This window comes from Nicotiana attenuata, unplaced genomic scaffold (assembly GCF_001879085.1).
Source record: "Nicotiana attenuata strain UT unplaced genomic scaffold, NIATTr2, whole genome shotgun sequence".
Lineage (NCBI taxonomy): Eukaryota > Viridiplantae > Streptophyta > Magnoliopsida > Solanales > Solanaceae > Nicotiana > Nicotiana attenuata.
In genome coordinates, this window is record NW_017672444.1 from 22,989 (window position 1) to 42,085 (window position 19,097).

Genomic DNA, 19,097 nt, shown 5'->3' on the forward strand with positions numbered 1-19,097 from the left:
CGGTAGATGTTTTCAAATATATTTAAAGCGTGAGTTAAGTACCTCAACCTATAAATGTGGAGGCACCACATTTACTTATTTTACATAAGGTTTCCAATTTGTAGTTGCATCATAATCGAATTCTTACCTTTGTTTCAGCTCATGGATCGTTTTGATAATTTTGGATTAATAATAAACCTTTAAGAAAAAAAAGACAATTATATTCTTTTCTCACAGAAAAATACTAGTACTACATAAAGGGGTAAAATTGCCTATTCAAAAGGTGAAAGGAGAGGCTAATATACATACATTACATACCGAGAACTTGCTGAAAGGACAGGTCAGAAAACAAAACCCTACTGAGCGGAGCTCCACATCTCCACTTTTCTTCAATGGGCACAAAGCGAAAATCATCAGCTTCAACCCCAAAAATCCAACCTGAAGAACAAAAACCTAAACTTGAACTTCAATCTTCATCCTCCGAACAAGAAGAAGAAGAAGAATCTGAATCCGAACCCGAGGCCGCACCCGAATCCGAATCATCATCTTCAGAAGAAGAAGAGAGCGAAGATGAGGCGACAAAGCGAGAGAGTGTTCGGAAACTTCTAGAACCTTTCACTAAAGACCAAATAATCCAGCTATTCAAAACCGCCGCTTCAAACGACCCATCAATTCTTTCTCGGGTCAAAACCCTAGCCGATACCGACCCGACTCACCGTAAAATCTTTGTTCACGGCCTTGGCTACGACACAACTTTGTACCAACTGCAGGCTGCCTTCGAACCCTACGGCGAAATAGAAGAGTGTAAACTGATTACTGATAAAGTTACCCAAAGAGCTAAAGGATATGCCTTTGTGCTATTCAAAACCCGAGTCGGGGCAAAAAGGGCTTTAAAGGAGCCCCAGAAGAAGATTGGGAATCGTAATGCCTCTTGCCAACTGGCAGCCGTGGGACCCGCTGGGGCTGGTTCAGATTCGGTGGAGAATGTTAGTAATAGTAATGCAAATCATGTTATACAGCAAAATGATAGTATGAATTATGGTTTTGGAATGAGTCCCGGGATACTGAGTGGCCCGAGTATGAACGGGTTGCCCCTTTTGATGGGGCAAAACATGGGATTTGGAGTGAATCCTATGCTGGGATTAAACCAGGCTGGTTTAGCTGCATCGGGATTTAATCCTTCGTTCGGAGGGATTGGTGCTGATTATGGTATAAATAGCATTAGTCCGGCAGTTGTAGGTAGTTATGGTGCACAGCCCGCTTTGCAGGGATTAGGGACTTACCCGGGTTTACAAATCGGGCAGCATTCTTTTGGAGGAACAGCAGGAATGACAACAGTAACTACACCTGCAAAAGATTCCTCTGGCATTGGGTCAGCGGGGGTGACCTATCCCTCGTATTTGGGCCGCTAGGTAATCTGTTTTGATCCCCTGTAGTAATGATTTATATTGTGGTCCATTTTCTTTTGTATTAGATGTTTTGTTTGTTGAAATCAGTCTTTGAAATATATATTTGGCTCTGTTTTCTTTTCTTTTTATTCGTCTTTGTTACTCAGTGTATATCATGGTTGTCAAATTAGTATCTTTGAAACTATACGTTTAAATGATTGAGATACCTCAATTATGGACTTGTCATGCTTTGAATTACTTGTCAAACTTGACTGGTGTAGAGCTTAATTTGGGTATATGATTAACTGAATTTTGTTATTTTATTCTATTCTTAGTTCGCTTATATTCTGCAAAGTCTAAGTGCAATGGAATTTTGTCCTCTGGCTCTATTGACATTTGTAGGTAGCATTTGTGGACTGGTTGATTGCTTCTGTTGACATTCTTCGTCCACTTTGTTTGACCTTGGAAGTTCCAAGGAATCGTCTATCATGTTACAACTAGCTAGAAGAATGTTTAAGATGATGCTAAATGAACGAATGTATGTGTTTCTTTGGTGATTTACACAATTTTTAGGAAAAAAAATACAGGTATCTTGGGCTTAACAACTTTATCAAAAAAAGAAGAAGAAGAAATTGGACTTGACAAAGTATTGACTATTTTTTCATCACTAAGCAAAAGTAGGGGAAATCGGAACCTTTTCCGTTCTTTTGTAGCTTTCTACGGGGTGGCGTCTCGGTGGTGCCAAATTTTTCTGTCCAAAAAAGGAAGTATTTGTACAGACCTATAGGGTGGCAACCTGATCCACAACCAAGGGTGTTTCAATTTTTCTAGTAAAACTGGATAATCTTATCAGAAATCAGTTTGGAAACAAATGCAAGTTTTATAAGTCAGTTTCTATTTGGTTGTGTTATTCGTCGATCATCTGTGATTTTGGTGGTGGGCTGGTCGTGCATAGTTAACAGCTAGAACAGGACTTTCATGGTGATCATGCGTACACAAATTCTCTCGTCTTGGAACCCTATTAGCCATGTTCTTCATATGTTATAAAATGATGTTGGATTCTATGATATAGGGCTTCTTATTCAAATGGAAAACATTTTTTCTCCAGTAACTCGTAAATGGAGCAAAGTTGGTGTCTGTTGTAGGATTTCAGGGGTGGCAATGCAAATCCTATCCTCCAATTTTTAAAATTTCCTTGCACATTCTGATTACTGGAGCTAGTGGATCTCAAGGTGTTGCGATACTAGGATCTAGATCCTAAGTAATGCATCTCTCAGCATAGAACCCTACATAATTGTCAGCCGACCACTATGAAAATCATTGCCAAATCAAAATCTTAAATTTCAGATAGAATCATTCACCTCAGTGCCTTGTGCTACTTTTGATCTTAGACCACCATAATCATCAATAAAGTCATCAATTCTGGCTTTAGCTGCCTCTATTTCGTAGTAGTATTCCTCGCTTCAACTAGTCACCTAACTCTTCTCCTATGCCAGATGACAAAGAGTGTGGAGAGTGGATGAAACATACATTCTGATCTGCATCATTCCACGCTATTGTTACCTTGATAAAACTGCTGTGGTTAGCCAATATTCGTAAAAGAATTCCAAGAAAGTCAAAAGCCAGAGCCAAGACATACAACGGTGTCTGCATTATCTTCTTGCAAATCTCCAGTTGTGTAGCTGTAGCATGCTCAAAGTGCTCACATTTCAGCGGTTTGATCGAGTATTTCAGCATTGGGTTAAATATAATCAGATCCGTTTCAGCTCACTGAATGGGTTAGCGGGTCTGAGATGGTTTTTGCTATGAATATACTTTTGTCATTGCGGAGTAGATCTTTTTTTGGGGCCTTTCTTCTAAATTGTCTCAGTTTGGTCTGCTTCTTGTTAGGTTTTTAATATCTTCCCTTTAATGCCCGAGCTATATGATGCTGATAATGCTTTTCTAACTTCCAAAGCGGACATGAAAAAATTGTGAAAATAACACGGGCTAGCCAGTTTTCGGATTGGTAATTAAAAAATAGCCAGCGTTTGCAAAGTTATTGAAAAAAGCCACTATTTTGTTGCAACACGGAAAGTGCCAGCATAATATACTGGAGATTAGTACGCCGGTGTATAAATTTCTAGCATATTATGTTAGAACTTCAGCACACGGAAAGTTCCAACATAGCACACTGGAGATTGGAGCACCTGTATATGAACTTCCAGCATATTATGTTGGACCAGTATATTATGCGGAAATTCACATGTAAAAAAAATTCGAACTCTAGTATATTATGCTGGAATATTTTTCGGATTTTGAGCATTTCGTTCAGATTTATCTTTACATGAAAAGTGGCTAAATTTAGATTACTTTTGAAACTATGACTATTTTTCAATTACCACTTGTAAATTTGGCTATTTTTGAATTTCACCCGAAAAAATTGCACTTCATTCTTAGTTCTGTTTTTGACTAGTTAATTTCTTTTCTGCTAGACTTAAATATGAGTTGATCCATGCCTTTTGAAAATATAAATTGAAAAGCAAGGAGCCTTTTCATTTTCCTTCACTTGTATGTAGCTGAACTAGCGATCTTGATATTCATTTAAAGCAGTTCATTCCAAATCATGTGCAAGACAAAGCATGAGTAAACATAAGTTGCTCGAGTTACAGTTGCTGTTCCCCCAAATCCAACGGAGAGCAACTCAATTGCCCTAAGATTAGCTCAAATCCACTGGTTAACATAAAATATAGTTTGATGATTTTGGGCCCTACGGTTTTGGTCTATATGTAAGAATGCAGCGCATGATGTGTGAGTTACACATGTCATACGTTCTAATCTTGATGCAAACAACACTGGATATTTAAGTGGATAAAGGTGGGTCTATTTTCTACTGAATTTTGAACTCTGCACCATTGGTCTTACGGAACTTTTGATTCTTGGTAGACACATATCAATTGGTTGAAAGTACACAATGATCAAAGGAAGTTTATGACCATACTGTACGCAATAGTTAGGAAAATTATTTCTCCGTCCATAAGGAAAGTTTCTATTGAAAAAAATACTTTTTTATCTGCTAGAAAGGTAATATATTTAGATCTCATACGATGTAGAGTTGTATGATTTCATGATAAAGTACCTATTGGAAGAGTGGTGCATATTGAGGTATAGTATGGCTTTTTAGGCACAAGAGTGAACGTACAAATTCTTGTTGAGAAATGTATATGTTTAGCTGCTCTAAAAAATAATAGTCGATAAAATCTATATTTTTTGTGTATATATGTCTTGTATACAAAAATATACATATTTTATACAGTTTTTGGCTTGCGAATCCAATTAGTTTTGACCGACTTGCCAATTTTGTATTTTGCTCTCTTTTTTGGTTTCACTTAGTTGTTTTCATGTTAGACAAATTTAAGTCACATTATGTCCATTATCAGTAAAATAATACAAATCAATAACTTTATATTTACGAATGCTCCATCATTGTTAAAGTAAAACAATCAATTTACTAACTTGAAAAATTAATTCGTATTAAATGATTTTCATAAGAAGCACGTTTATCTTACTAATGAGCTACAGATATCTCTTCAATTCTCATGTGAGACTGGAACATCACTCTTAATTATGCCATTGATTTGGAGACTGCCTGTTGAAATGAAACTCATACTTTGGGACTGAATCAATTAATTAAAAGGATTTGAAGTTTGGGAATAAACATGACTCTAATTAACTTTGTTGATAAGTCAGCTATAAATTTCTGTATTTATTCAATGAGCATGTCTGCTCGTTTTAGATTAAAATACGTAATTACTCCCTCCGGTCCATAATAAGTGTCTCTTTTACTTTTTGATTTTGGTCCAAAATAAGTGTCTAGTTAGGTAATCAAGAAAAAATTCAATTTGTTTTTACTCTTTTACCCTTATGTGCAGAAGAGCAATAAATGCCACTATAATCATGTGCCCAATATTTAATAAGGGTAGTTTAATCATACTAGGTAATTTTGTATATGATTTAGTATTTTCTTAATGGGCGTGCTAAAAGTAAAAGAGACACTTATTATGGACCGGAGGGAGTATACTGTTTTTTTTGTTTGTTTTACACTTATGTTTGGTATCTGTATTGGGACCCGATTAACTTCGGGTTTGAACCTGAAAGTTTTATTGGGAGTAAAGCATTCCTTAACAAAGTCGGCAATTCATACCTTGAGCTCGAAACGTACCTCTAATTAAAAATGAATGATTACTTATCATTCCTTAACAAATACATAATGATACTATATGGACCCGAAAGACAAGATCATATTGAGTATTCGTATAATTGGTTTTAATTGCTTTGAGACTGAAACGTAATTATTATTGTACCAAAAAGTAATGATTGTTTAATGTTCATCAATATGTAGAGAATATTAACATTTCTCCAGAAATTAGAGCAAGGATGATAATAAGAACAAGTTAAAATAATACGAGGGAAAGTGAAAATAAAACTTCTTCCCTCTGTTGAGAAAATCAAGAGGCAAGTGATCTGCTCTAAGTATTTGCTTGCTTCCAAGACTTATCAGCTCACATTCTCTTAGATTTTTCCTTTAGATTTTCTTGTCGATTAGTTTTAATTAACTACATTTCAATGATAAATAATACATAGAAAGAGAAATTTTTGAGTATAAAAGTACAACGGTAAAAAACATGTATTCCCTCCGTTCACTTTTACCTGTCCACTATTCTAAAAATAGATTATCACTTTTACTTGTCCAGTTTCACATATTAAGAAAAAAATAATTTATTTTTTCTGTTTTGTACCTAGCATTAATTACTCATTCTAAATCATATTTTAAATACATTAAGGCTATACACCAATTAATATGTGAATATCATGGTAATTATAATAAAAATACCATTTATGTCCATTTATAAGTAGCTTATTAAAAAAAAGGCTAATTCATAAAATATTATTAATATTAGCCAAATATTACCAATATTAGTCTATTCCAAAAAAAAGGTCACATTTTTGCTTTTTTTTTGAGTAAGTGTTATTAGAATAGATTGCGTACATCTTAAGGATCTAAATCGCAGTTTTGGGATGATTTGGTGGAGTTTTGAGGTTGTTTAAATTGAAAATTCGAAGTTGAAGATGAACATGAAAAAAAGGATATGTGTCACATTGTGTATCACTTGTGTATCACATATGTATCATATTTGTATCAAATGTGTATCAGATGTATATCCATGTATACATGCGTGATACATGTGTCGCAAAAGTATTTTTTGAACTCGATCTTAACTATGAATTTTCATACCAAATCATTCCCAGTCACCTCCAATCTTTCTCAAATTTTGTATATTGACTCATCTATATGTTTTCAATGAATCTCAACCATACCCGTTGAAAAAGTACCTTTTTGGTTATATATATATATATATATATATATATATATATATATATATATATATATATATATATATATATATATATATATATATATATATTTCATCATTTTATTTGCTACCTCATCCATGAAATTTTCTTACCGTCTTACATCTAATGTTGTTAATCACGCTTAAAAAATGGACGGAGATTTTTGTGTGTAATTAATGGAGAGAGAGAACCTTATTTATTTGGGATTTCAATTTTTACATGTGTTTGGCTAGTTTTGCTAAGTCTATGATTAATGGCTAGAGGTTAATAAATTAAAACTTTTTTGGGACATTTCTGTAAGATTTCCTAAATTATACTCCCTCAGGTACACAATAATTGACCAATTTGCTTTTTTATTTTGGTCCAAAATAAGTGTCCATTTATATAATCAAGAAAGAATTCAATTTATTTTTACAAAATTACCTTTATGTACATATCCTTAAAAAAATTTCTTACTCCTCACATTAAATATTTAATTAAGGGTAGTTTTGTAACGACCCGACCGGTCGTTTTGAGCTCTAGTGCGTCGCTCAGCAGTTTGGGGCCATGAGCAGCTTCACTTCAGGTATTATGACTTGTATGTATGGTCGGAATTGAATTCCGGGGAATTCAGAGTTGATTTGGAAAGGGAATTCTCATTTCGGAAGCTTTAAGTTGAAAGAATTGACTAAGATTGGATTTCAGATTAAACGACCTCGGAATCGGGATCTGAAGGTTCCAGTAGGTTCGTATGATGATTTCGAACTTGGCGTATGACCGGATCGGATTTTGGATGACCCGGGAGCATTTTGGCGCCTATTGTGGAAGTTAGCATTTTGGAAGAAATTTCATAAGTTAGGGTTGAAGTGCATTTCAGTGTTATCGATGTCCGTTTGGGATTTCGAGTCTAGGAGTAGCTTCGTATGGTGATTCTAGAGTTGGGAGCACGATCGGAAGTGAATTGGGAGGTCCGTAGGTCATTTTGAAGTCATTTGGCTAAAGATAGAAATTTGAAGGTTTTTGAGAAGTTTGACCGAGAGTTTGACTTTTTGATATCGGGGTCGGATTCCAATTACGAAAGTTAGAGCAGGTCCGTAATGTCGAATATGACTTGTGAGCAAAATTTAAGGTCAATCGGACGTGATTTGACGGGTTTCGTCGAATGTAGAAGTTTGAAATTTCAAAGTTCATAAAGTTTGGATTGGAGTACGATTCATGATTTCGACGTTGTTTAATGTGATTTGAGGCCTCGAGCGAGTTCGTATCATGTTTTGGGACATGTTGGTATAATTGGTTAAGGTCCCGAGGGCCTCGGGTGGATTTCGAAAGGTTAACAGAATGAATTTCGGACCAAAGAGTTGCTGAAATTTTCTGCAGAATGCTGTTTTGACAACAACTAGTGCAATCGCGGAGCTGAATTTGGAAGCTTATATCTCGAAATCTATAAGGAATCTGAAAATTTGCAAAACATAAAGTTGTTGCCCTTGCATTCTAGTTTTCAGAAAGTTAAATCATTCATGATTTGGACATTTTATCAGAAAGTTATAATCGATTGAAGATGGCTGGTGGAGCAGTTTCGACAGAAATTTCTGATGCATGGAGCCGACTTTAGAAGCTCATATCTCGGAATATATAAAGATTTATATGGTGTGCAACCTATCAAATGAAGATATTCGGGTCTAGTTTCTAAATCTTCAAACCGTTTGTCATTTGGATATTTTCACAAGGAGTTATTGGCGTTTTAACAGAAGGTGTACAGCAGGGAAAAAATGTAATAGGATGTACAACCTGCACAGCGCAAGGTACAACTCGATGAAGCCTGGGCAGATTGTTTTAAACACGAGTTTTGGCCCATTTCTTTCATTTGGCTTGGACGATTTTGGAGAGCTCAAGGAGGGATTTTCACCAAGCAACATTAGGTAAGTGATTTCTTCCTATTTTTTTGAGTTAAATATGTGATCTTACATAGATTTAGACATGGAAAATTAGTATAAATTTGGGATTTTTGGGGAAGACCTAGAATTTGGAATTTCGGACTTTTACCTTGAATTTGAGCATGAAAATTAGAGCAAATTGTATATTTGAGTTAATAAAGCTATGGGTAGAATTTATCTTCGAGAAATTTCGGAACCGGGCATGTGGGCCCGAGGGCATTTTGGTCAACTTTTCGAGCGGAGTTGGGAACTTATATAATTTGAATTATTACAAGTATTAGAGTGAATTTTTATTGGTTTGCCTGTTGTTTGAATAGTTTTGGGGCGTTGTGCATCAATTGGAGTCGTTGGAAAGGCTTGGAAGCCGGTTATGGAAATTTCAGAGCGAGGTGAGTCTCCTTTCTAACCTTGTAAGAGGGAATTGTCCCCATAGGTGAGTTAATTGGATATGTGCTGCTATTTGCGGGGGCTACGTATGCACGAGGTGACGAGAGTCCGTGTATAACTACTATTATGTTTATGTCTGGGTAGTCTAGGACCCAAAAGCATGCTTTACTTGTAATACTTGTAACCTTATTGTTAGTTTAAATTGCTTAAATCATATCGAAGTGGCAAATGACTTTCTAAAAGAGTTAAACTTCATTTTCTTGACTTGTAAAAGAGAAATTTACACCTCCTTGAATAATAGTCTTGATTGACTGTTAAAAATATGTGTTTCTGTGTGTACCTGCGTCGCATGTATGATTCGCGAGCAGGGTGATTGTTTATTATTATTTGACCGTATCGCACGTATGATTCGCGAGCAGGGTAATAGATGCATCTATGGTTCGCGCCATTCGACCCTCTGGCATTGCGCAGTTTAAATATTGTTGGATCGGGCCGTACGTCCTCGGCATGAATTGCGCATGCTTGTATTGCTTGCCTTGAACTTTATTGAAGTTGATATTGCTTCTTCCCGACTTGAGAATATATGTATAATTGATAAAAAAGGAAATTAGAAATTTTCATAATAAAGAAGGAATTGTTTACTTGCTTCACTCTATTGAATTACATTCATGTTCATGTAAACCCTCGACTTGTTATATTACTAATGTATCATCATTGGACCATTAGTAAGTGTCGAAGTCGACCTCTCGTCTCAACTTCTTCGAGATTAGGCGGGATACTTACCGAGTACACGTTGTTTTCGTACTCTTACTACACTTGCTGTGCATTTTGTTGCACAGGTTCAGGTGTGGCTAGCGGCTTAGTGGCATAGCGGCATGGTTGGTACGGAGACTTAGGTGAGCTGCATTTATCGAGACGGCCCGCAGCCCGCAGAGTCTCCTTCAGAGTATTGTGCTGTATTTTCATTTCTATCCACCTTGTATTCCGGACAGTTACTGTATTTTATTTTACTCCCTAGTAACTGATCATGCACTTGTGACACCGAGTTCTGGGATGATTATGGGGTATTTTGTATTGATATGTTGACTTTCATATTTAATTTGAAATGAGTATCTTTTACTAGTAAAATTGAAGGAAAATCAGAGTTTTCACAATTAGTTAACTAAGCATTTAATTAAGTATTTATGGTTGGCTTGCCCGACACCGGTGTCTGGCGCCATCACGACCCATAGTGGATTTTGGGCCGTGACAAGTTTATTAGGTATTTTTGTATAGAATTTAGTATTTTTTTAATGGGCGTGCCAAAAGCAAATTAGTCATTTATTGTGGACCGGAGGGAGTACACTTTATATATTATTTTTTAAGAGGCGTGCAAAGTCAATAGTGGACAAGTGAAAGTTAACGGTAGGGGTGTTCATGATTCGGTGTGGATCGGTTTTTCCCTTAAAAGCAAACCAAGTAAGTCGGTTTTTCAAATATTAGAACCAAACCAAACCAATTAAGTCAGTTTTATCTTGATTCGGTTTATGTCGATTTTTCGGGTTTTCGGTTATTTGTCGGTTTTTTCTTAAATATAAGACATACACTATCAAACACATATTCCAGCGATCACATTTTCAGCGTAACACTATCAAATCAATTGCCTTTTGAGAAATCTATTATTTACCAAGATATATTGATGATAATTGAATCGAATAGTAATGAATATTTAAGGACTCAATTAAAAATATATTATTTTTAACACGAAATGGATCTTACACTTAACAAAAGAAAACTACCAATCAAACTAGAATGTAAAGGTAAAGAACTATACTAAAAGTGCAAACTATTAACATTTACCATTAAATTTTTGAAACTTTGTATTAAAATATACATATATATAGGTGTAATAATAAATTTGAAATAGCTACTCGTATAGTCGGTTTGGTTCGTTTTTTTTTCCGATTTTTTTTATTAAAACCAAAACCAAACCAAATTTGATCGTTTTTTAAAAATCAAAACCAAAACCAAACCAAACCAAAAGGTATCAATTTTTTTGGTCGGTCTGGTTTGATTTTCGGTTTGGTTCGATTTTTCGGGTTTTTATGAACACCTCCAATTAACGGAGGAAGTATTTCCCTATGGGTTACGTGTTTTTTTGCTTTTCCTGCAAGTGATTAGGTTCACTTAATCCAATCAGAATAGGTAAAGGAGTAATTATTTCATGCAAAATTAAAACAAGCCTGAAAGTGTCAGATATGCCATCATCAAGCACACGTGTTAAAAGTAAGGAAAACATGCAAAAAATTGTCCTCCTAAAATCACATCAGTGCAGTCAACAAAAGTATACCAAAACCCAATAAAAAAGTCATAAAAGATAGGCAGACTCATTGATTAGATCAGTTAAAAACCTTTTCTTTGTTTTGTCTGTTAGGCAAAAACTACATTAGTAGTACTTCATCTAGTAAACATCATTCAAACAAAATAGACATCCTTTTGATTATTTTGATACCCATATATAGTTCCTTTTATCATATTTCTTGCTCATATTATCGGTTCCCTGCTCGAATAAAATAGGAATGTTACGATAGGCTGACAATCTGCATAAAATTTATTAATTCATAATAAAATCTCATAATTTCTAATTTTTCTATTTTTATTATATAGAAAAGGAAAGATGGTTGATCAAGGGTATATATGTCATTTCATAAAAATTTCATGTTTGTATTTCTTAAATACAAAATACACGTGGACCCCACGTTCCTCTAGCCACAACTCTCCTTTAAATGCACTATGCATGTGGTATTAAACTGTTTGTGCAATGCATGCTCATTTCCAATCTTTTTCTCATTTTGGAAAATTATTAATTTTATTTTATTCAAATAGAAGTTTTCATAGAGAAAATAAAATTAATTTTTAAATAATACAACAACCAAAAGAAGTATCGATATTTACAAGATTTTCATATTTACCCATACTATCTTGAAGCAATTAGAAAATAAAAAGTAAATGATTTTCATCTATTCATACTATTGGAAGACGATTTCAAATTAAATATTTTTATATTCAAAAGTAATTTTATAAAATATAGCTTGTTAAACCTCAAAAATTAATTAACTAAACACCAACAAATAATAATTTTAATAAAATTGCAATGTTGGGCCCGTATACGGCCTTTCCTCATCTAGTATTAATTATAAGTATATAGCTTGTGCATATTTCAACTATTTTATCAAGCAATATATGTTGTCTCGCACTAGTAATCAAGTAGTAGTAACTAAGAAAAAGACCTCCTTTGAGTTATTTTGGAACCCATCTATATACACTTCTATTATAACTAAGACAACTAGGCCTCTTAACCTACTTCCTTCACTACTTTAAATTTTTTCTTTTATAAGAGTGTGTCTACATTTGCTTGCGTACACCTCAATTATATTGTTTTATATATATTCATTATTTTTTAATAGTACAAATAAATAAATAATTCCACTTACCAAAACTTAAGAATTACATAAATAAATAACTTCGTCTATCAAAACGTAGGACCCATTTGGACATAAATTACCAAATATTTTTTGAAAAACCTGATTTGGGTAAAGTTTAATGTGAAACTAAAAATGTGTTTAGACTTAAATTTTGGGGGTAGTTATGACTAAAAAAAAATCCCTTTTTTCAGCTAAATCATAATCTGGTCCAAAAAAAAAAAGAAGTCTTAAACTATATTTGGGATTTGAAGTTTTGGTTTCAAAATCTCCCAAAAACTAGATTAATTTCATAAACAAATATATTTGAAATTTTCTTTTGAAAAAAAACATCCAAAACGTATAACCAAGCGCCTAATTAAAGAATTGCAAGCGAGTTCACTGCATTCTTCTTTTTTTTTTTTTTTCCTTTCATAGTAAGGACTGTACAGAGCACCAAGAACTAAAATTGCTGTTTTTCTTTTTGCAGTATTTCACAGTACTCTTAACAGAAAGGATGCATTAAGCAGTGACCAAGTTTTTTTAGTAATGTTACAAAACTATGAGTTTTTATCCCGTTGGCAAAAACAAAACTAAACTCTTTAGCTCCTTATGTTACTTTCCATGTACTAATAAACTAAAAATTCCCCCAAAATTCCACTGTTTTTTCAAGTGGCTCCAACTCCAAGAAAATCAATGAAGTGCATAGTTTTGCTCTTCATTTGTTTTCCATTATCATAAATGTTAACATTAGTCATGTTGTTGGCTACTGACTCAGATGCAGAAATTTCTGAGTTTGTATCTGACTGATTACCACATCCACATTCATTACCTTCCTCTACACTCTTTGCAATTGGCTCCTCCTTTCCATACAACAATTTTGCACTTTCCATTTTCACCTCTTCATGTCTTGACATACCTACAAATTACACCACCACAAATACAACGAATGAACTTATCAGTTGAGTTTAACTTCTTACATTGCTATATATTACTATCTAGTATTAATTGCTATCTTGGCTTCGGTCTTCTTTTCATTTTACTTTGTTATTATCTATTGCCATTACTTCTTTAAAACATTTCTTTAGCCGAGGGTTATATCTTGTTGTTGTTACTATTTGTTGTCATTATTTCTTTTCATCATTTCTTTAGCCGAAGGTCTATCAGAAATATCATCTACCTCTTCCAGGGTAGGGGTAAGGTTGAATATACATCTTACCCTCTCTGGACCCAACTTGTGGGAATTCACTGGCCTTATTATTGTTGTTGTTGCAGCATTGCTCGTATTTTTAATAAATATTTATGTTATCATGTTACTGACAAAGTAGTTACATGTAAATTGTCATGATAAAAATGATAGCATGTTATTACGGATTAAACTATATTGATAGTATAAAATTTTTTATACTATAACTTGTAAAGAATTTTACATCATTTGTATATTTTAACTAATCGTAGCAAGTTAATTACTACTTATTTTCTAGGATACTAGAAAGTGGTTATCTATTGATATTTAAATGCAAGTCAAGATTACAATATAAACAGAAGGGAGGAATGAGTATACCTTTGTTTGATTCAAGAATTTCTTGGTGGTGACGCTGCTGCATAGGAGTAAATGTTGACATGAGAAAAGGAGGAATAATGACTTTAGAAGAAGATGGAGTGAGTGAAAGATGAGTGCAAGTTGAAGCTGATTGATGATCATCAATGTTGTTGTTGTTGCTAGAAATGGTTGAATCACTATTCAAATTAGAAGCAGAGACAATATGAGGGAAATTAATTTGTTGCAAATTTGAAGGCTTTCTTCTTCTATAGACACTGTTTTGTTCTCTGTGTTTTCTAGCCATTATGACATGCCAATGGTTCTTAACTGCATTGTCTGTCCTGCCAGGGAATAGCCTTGCAATCATTGACCATTTGTTTCCATACATTTTGTGTGCTATTAACAGTCTTTCCTCTTCTTCTTCTGAGAATGCCCTCCTGTTTATCCTTGGATCTAGTTGATTAAACCATCTCAATCTGCAGCTTTTTCCTACAACGAAACAGAATATAGACATTGTGAGTTCAACTCTGAGTTGAGAAGGTGAGATTCAGAGACATGTTCATAATTAGCCATATGTAGCATATAATCAACGTGTTCAACTGAATCTAGTGTTTCCATATAGATACAACAACAAGAATCTCACAAGTGGAATCCGGGGAGTATAGTGTGTACGCGAACCTTACCCCCTAGGGAGAGAGATTGTTTCATGTAAGATCAAATATAATAGAGAGATTGTTTCAGGTAGATCAAATTTTATCTATATATATATATCAAATATTAAATTTTACATTCATATTTTTAAAAGCATAACAGGTTGATTGACAAGAACCGAACCCATCAAAGTAAAATTCTGAATCGGTTGATAACTTTATGTTTTTTTTTTTTTTTTGGTATACATGTATATATATAGTTTGATTCTAAAAAAGTGAGTTCTTTTGAACCGACAAACTCAAGGTTGGATCCTCCACTGCCAAATATTTAGTTTTTGAATGTTAAAACTGTTTTTTCGCAATAAAATACCTTTTATTTTGTTGATTTCTATTCATACCACATGGACACTTCACTTAATCTATCCTCAAAAATACCTAACTCATCAAAAACTAAAACTAAAGATATAAAAGGGATGCACTAAGCTTCCGCTATGCGTGAGGTGTGGAAAAGGGTCAGATCACAACAGACTATTGAGGCTTTATTTTTGCAAGAGACTATTTTTATTGCTCGAACCTGTGACCTTCTGGTCGGTAACTAACTTTACCAGTTACGCCAAGGCTCCCCTAAAAAACTAAAGATACAAAAATTATTATAAGAAAAAAAAAAAAAAGAAATTACCTGATCTTCCTTGAAGCTTTTCAGCAATGAGATTCCAGTTCTGAGGACCAAATTGGGCAACAAGTTCTCTAAGTTTTGCATCTTCATGTGGTCTCCAATGTCCTCTTGCACATAGCTTTGTATTAATCTTCTTCATCCCCACTAAATCTACTTCCTCTTTTTCATCCTTCAACTTATTTGTTCCTCTCTCTTCTTCCATTTGGTTAAAAAGCCAAGGACTTTCTTTAACACAAGGGAGTAAAAGGTTCATTTCTTCAACTGCACAAGAAACAGCAGTACTATTCATGTGTTAAACACTCTCTCTTTTTTTCAAATTAAGCAGAAAAGATGGGGTAACCAAAGATTCAAGATGGGGTTTTTTCTACTTAAGAAAAAGAATTTCTTTTTTTTTTTTTTTGGGTTTTCCTCCTATAACTTCAGAGAGTGAAAATGGTAGAAACCAAGAAAAGATCAAGTTTTTATTAGAAAATCAGAGCACAAAAATGAGTAATCTCATTGTTTCATTAATAGAGAAGGAAAAAAGAGAAAAGAGAGAGGTTTAAATGTGAGATGATAGTCATATAAGGGAACAAAAAGAAAGAAGCGTAACGTTTAAAAGGGGAAGTGACGAGAGGAGCATGAAACAGAATCGTCTTTTCACTCTTTGCACAACTGAGTATATAGCACAAAGAACAAAACTAAACAAGAAATATATATAAAAAGATGATGGGAACTTACACGATTCTCTCATTTTTCTAGGAAACAAAATTTTCTTTTTTTCCCCCTCACTTTTTGCTTTAACCTACCCTATACTCGTTAACTCTATATATGAATCAAAGACTGTACCATTTTGTATCATAATTTCTTTGAATGGCTTTTTTAGAAAAAAATTAAATTTGCACTAGTCAAATTAGATTATGTAATCTGTAATCCAAAGCAATGTTTTAAAAGGCGGGGCGTGAGGCGAGGCATTTTACCTCTGACGAGGCGAGGCGTAAGCCCTGAGACATGGAGCGTAAGTCCCACGGATCTTTAAATTTTACTAATTTCAAGAATTTAAAAATAGTATAAAATAAAAAATAATTATAAAAATTATATTAAAATAACAAATAATATATTTAAAATATTTATAAAGTATAATTCAACTATGAATAATATAAAAAGTATAACATATATCATAATATGCAAATTAATTGTAACATCATTACAACTCAAACATCAAAAGTTATGTATTCGATACGAAATCTTATATGTATCTCTTAAGGAGTAATGAATCTTGAAAGAATTTCGATATTATAATTTGATACTTTTCTTAAATACTCCTTTTATTTAATATGCTTTCTATTTGAAAGAGAATTAATATAAAAACATAATTCACATTTTCAATATGATTCTCTAGCATCATTTATTTTTATGTTTCAACAAGTTAATAAAGTGACACATAATTCACCATACAATACCATGATAACTAATTATTTGTAAATAGTTACTAGCTAATACTGAGCTATTAAATTAATAAGTATTGTATCTCATAAACATGAAAAAAAATATTTAGAAAACTAATTATAAATAAATTATGGACTATTATATAGTAAAGACATAACAAAAGTTAATAAATAAATACTTTTTAAATGAAAGATTTATTTAAAATTAACTATCATAGCCGTCATAGTGGATAATGTGTAATAATTTTTTATTTTAATTATGACATAAAATACACTCAACTTAATGATTTATGATTAAGAAAAAAAGTAAGTTTGAATAGTCAACGATTTATTAAGAAAATTTGAGGATTACAAGGTTAGTTACATACAATTGCATAAAGTTCTATTAGGCGAGCCCAGTACGCTGGGCGTCGGGCGTGTCCAGGGCGTAAGCCCCGATGGCTGAGACGTAAGTCTCACGGAACTAAGCCCCACACATAAGCCCATGGGCGTTTTAAGAGTGCTCCGCTCCGGGGCGAGCCTCGGGCGAGTCCCAATTCTACCTTTTAAAACAGAGATCCAAAGGTTGTTTTAATATAAAACAATACATAGCTGTTTTACAGTTTTAAATATCCAATATTTTTGTTTTTTCAAATTAGTTATTTCACTTTGTAAGAAAATAAGATACTTTCAAAAGTTGTCTTTAATAAAAAAAACTCAGCTCATTGAAAAATAAGTTCTTTTAAAATAAATTTAGGCACGCCGTCAAGAAATATAGTGAAATGAATGAATAATTTTATTTGAAATCAAAAGATTCGAGTTCGAGCGCTTGTAAATAAAAAATTAGTATAGAACACTTGACTATTTAATTAGTCCTCACACGAAATAGGTCCCGATTAATTCAGACTAACTGATGTCAGTCAAATGGTTAAACAAAAAAAATCGTGACACGCGCTATTTAAATGAAAAAACCTATGGTTGGACCGTATCTCTAACCAAATGTTCATCGAAGAGTTAATACAACAGTAATAGAAAATTTACATGAAGGTAACTTTTGTTTAAATTATGTTAGTTTATTACTTTCGGTTGTAACAATAATTATTCCTCAAAGTAAAGTAGGGAATAAAATAAGTAAGATGATTAACAAGTCTAGAAATAAGTGTAGTGTGGTCGTGTGTACGTGGAAATCAAGAACCGCTCGTGTGGGTTGGCGAGAGTTCCATTAACACACTGTTGTACTTGGGTTTTGTGCCTTTTTCTGTAACTGCTCTCTCTCTCTCTCTTTTTCCCCTCTCGAATTTTCATAAAAACAGAATCTCCTTGTCTCTTTCTCTACTCTCTTCCCTCTTCTAGTTGTGCGCAGAGGCAAAGTTTATTCTCATTCAATAGTTATTTGTATTTTTATTCATAATGTATTAGTTTTTTTTAATATTTAATTTGTAAAATTTACATATATTTTGAGTATATAAATAATTTTCTTATCTTGTATATGTAATATTTAAAAAAAATAATTTTTGGATAATTTTGTTTATAACAGCCAACGTATATTTAAACGCCAAATGTTATTATAGGTGTATAACATCCATTCACTATAAAAACCAAAAAATATCGAAACAAACGATGTTTTTATAGAGTGGTTTGACTGTAATATTACTAGTATGGAAGAAACATACGCTTGACTATCAACTAACATTCTATCTTAATACTCGTCATCCACACCCTCCTATCAAGGGTCATGATGTCCTCTTTAAGTTGAAGATGAGTCATGTCTTGCCTAATCACTTCTCTCCAATAATTATTCGGCCTACTTCTACTTCTCTATAGACCCACCATAGTCAATCTCTCACATCCTCCTCACAGGGGCATCTATGCATCTCCTTTTCACATGTTTGAACCATCCGAGCCTCACTTTGCACGTCTTAGCCACTACGGAGGCCACTCCGACCATGCTCTCAATATCTTTATTCCTAGCCATGTATATCTCTCCTAGTATGCACATTCATCCATCTTAGCATCCTTATTTCTGCTACTCTCATTTATGGATGTAAGAGTTTTTGATTGGCCAACACTTAACCCCATATAGCATAGTAGTCTAACAACCACTTTGTAAAACTTGCCTTTAAGAGTGATTATTATAACGACCCAACCGGCCATTTTACTTTCTAGGATCTCGTTACCCTAAATAAGACTCCCCATACATTCTTTTACTATTTTATGACTTGCGGGGATGGTTAGTTCGGGACTTGAAAGGGTTCGGATTGAAATCGGGACATTTAGTTCCTTAAGTTTGGTAAAAAGGGCTAAGTTTGACTTTGGTCAAC

At 33.6% G+C, this 19,097-nt stretch overlaps 2 protein-coding genes across 3 annotated transcripts; one reads left to right on the plus strand and one right to left on the minus strand.

Annotated features, from left to right (window-relative positions):
- Positions 1 to 268: 268 nt before the first annotated feature.
- LOC109213225 (UBP1-associated proteins 1A-like) lies at positions 269 to 3,256 on the plus strand. 2 transcript variants are annotated; one of them, XM_019376993.1, is made up of 2 exons: positions 269 to 1,391; positions 2,864 to 3,256. In XM_019376993.1, the coding sequence occupies exon 1, from the start codon at positions 372 to 374 to the stop codon at positions 1,389 to 1,391; it is 1,020 nt and encodes a 339-aa protein (XP_019232538.1). In that variant the 5' UTR covers positions 269 to 371; the 3' UTR covers positions 2,864 to 3,256. The 2 variants fall into 2 exon arrangements, with proteins under 2 accessions (XP_019232538.1, XP_019232539.1); XM_019376994.1 differs by lacking the exon at positions 2,864 to 3,256 and adding an exon at positions 1,770 to 2,078.
- A 9,745-nt stretch (positions 3,257 to 13,001) lies between these two features.
- On the minus strand, positions 13,002 to 16,033 carry LOC109213227 (transcription factor MYB44-like). The gene is made up of 3 exons (XM_019376996.1): positions 15,374 to 16,033; positions 14,066 to 14,533; positions 13,002 to 13,420 (listed from the first exon to the last, which is right to left on the minus strand). Exons 1-3 carry the CDS (start codon positions 15,657 to 15,659, stop codon positions 13,170 to 13,172), a joined length of 1,005 nt encoding a protein of 334 aa, XP_019232541.1. The 5' UTR covers positions 15,660 to 16,033; the 3' UTR covers positions 13,002 to 13,169.
- Positions 16,034 to 19,097: the final 3,064 nt, after the last annotated feature.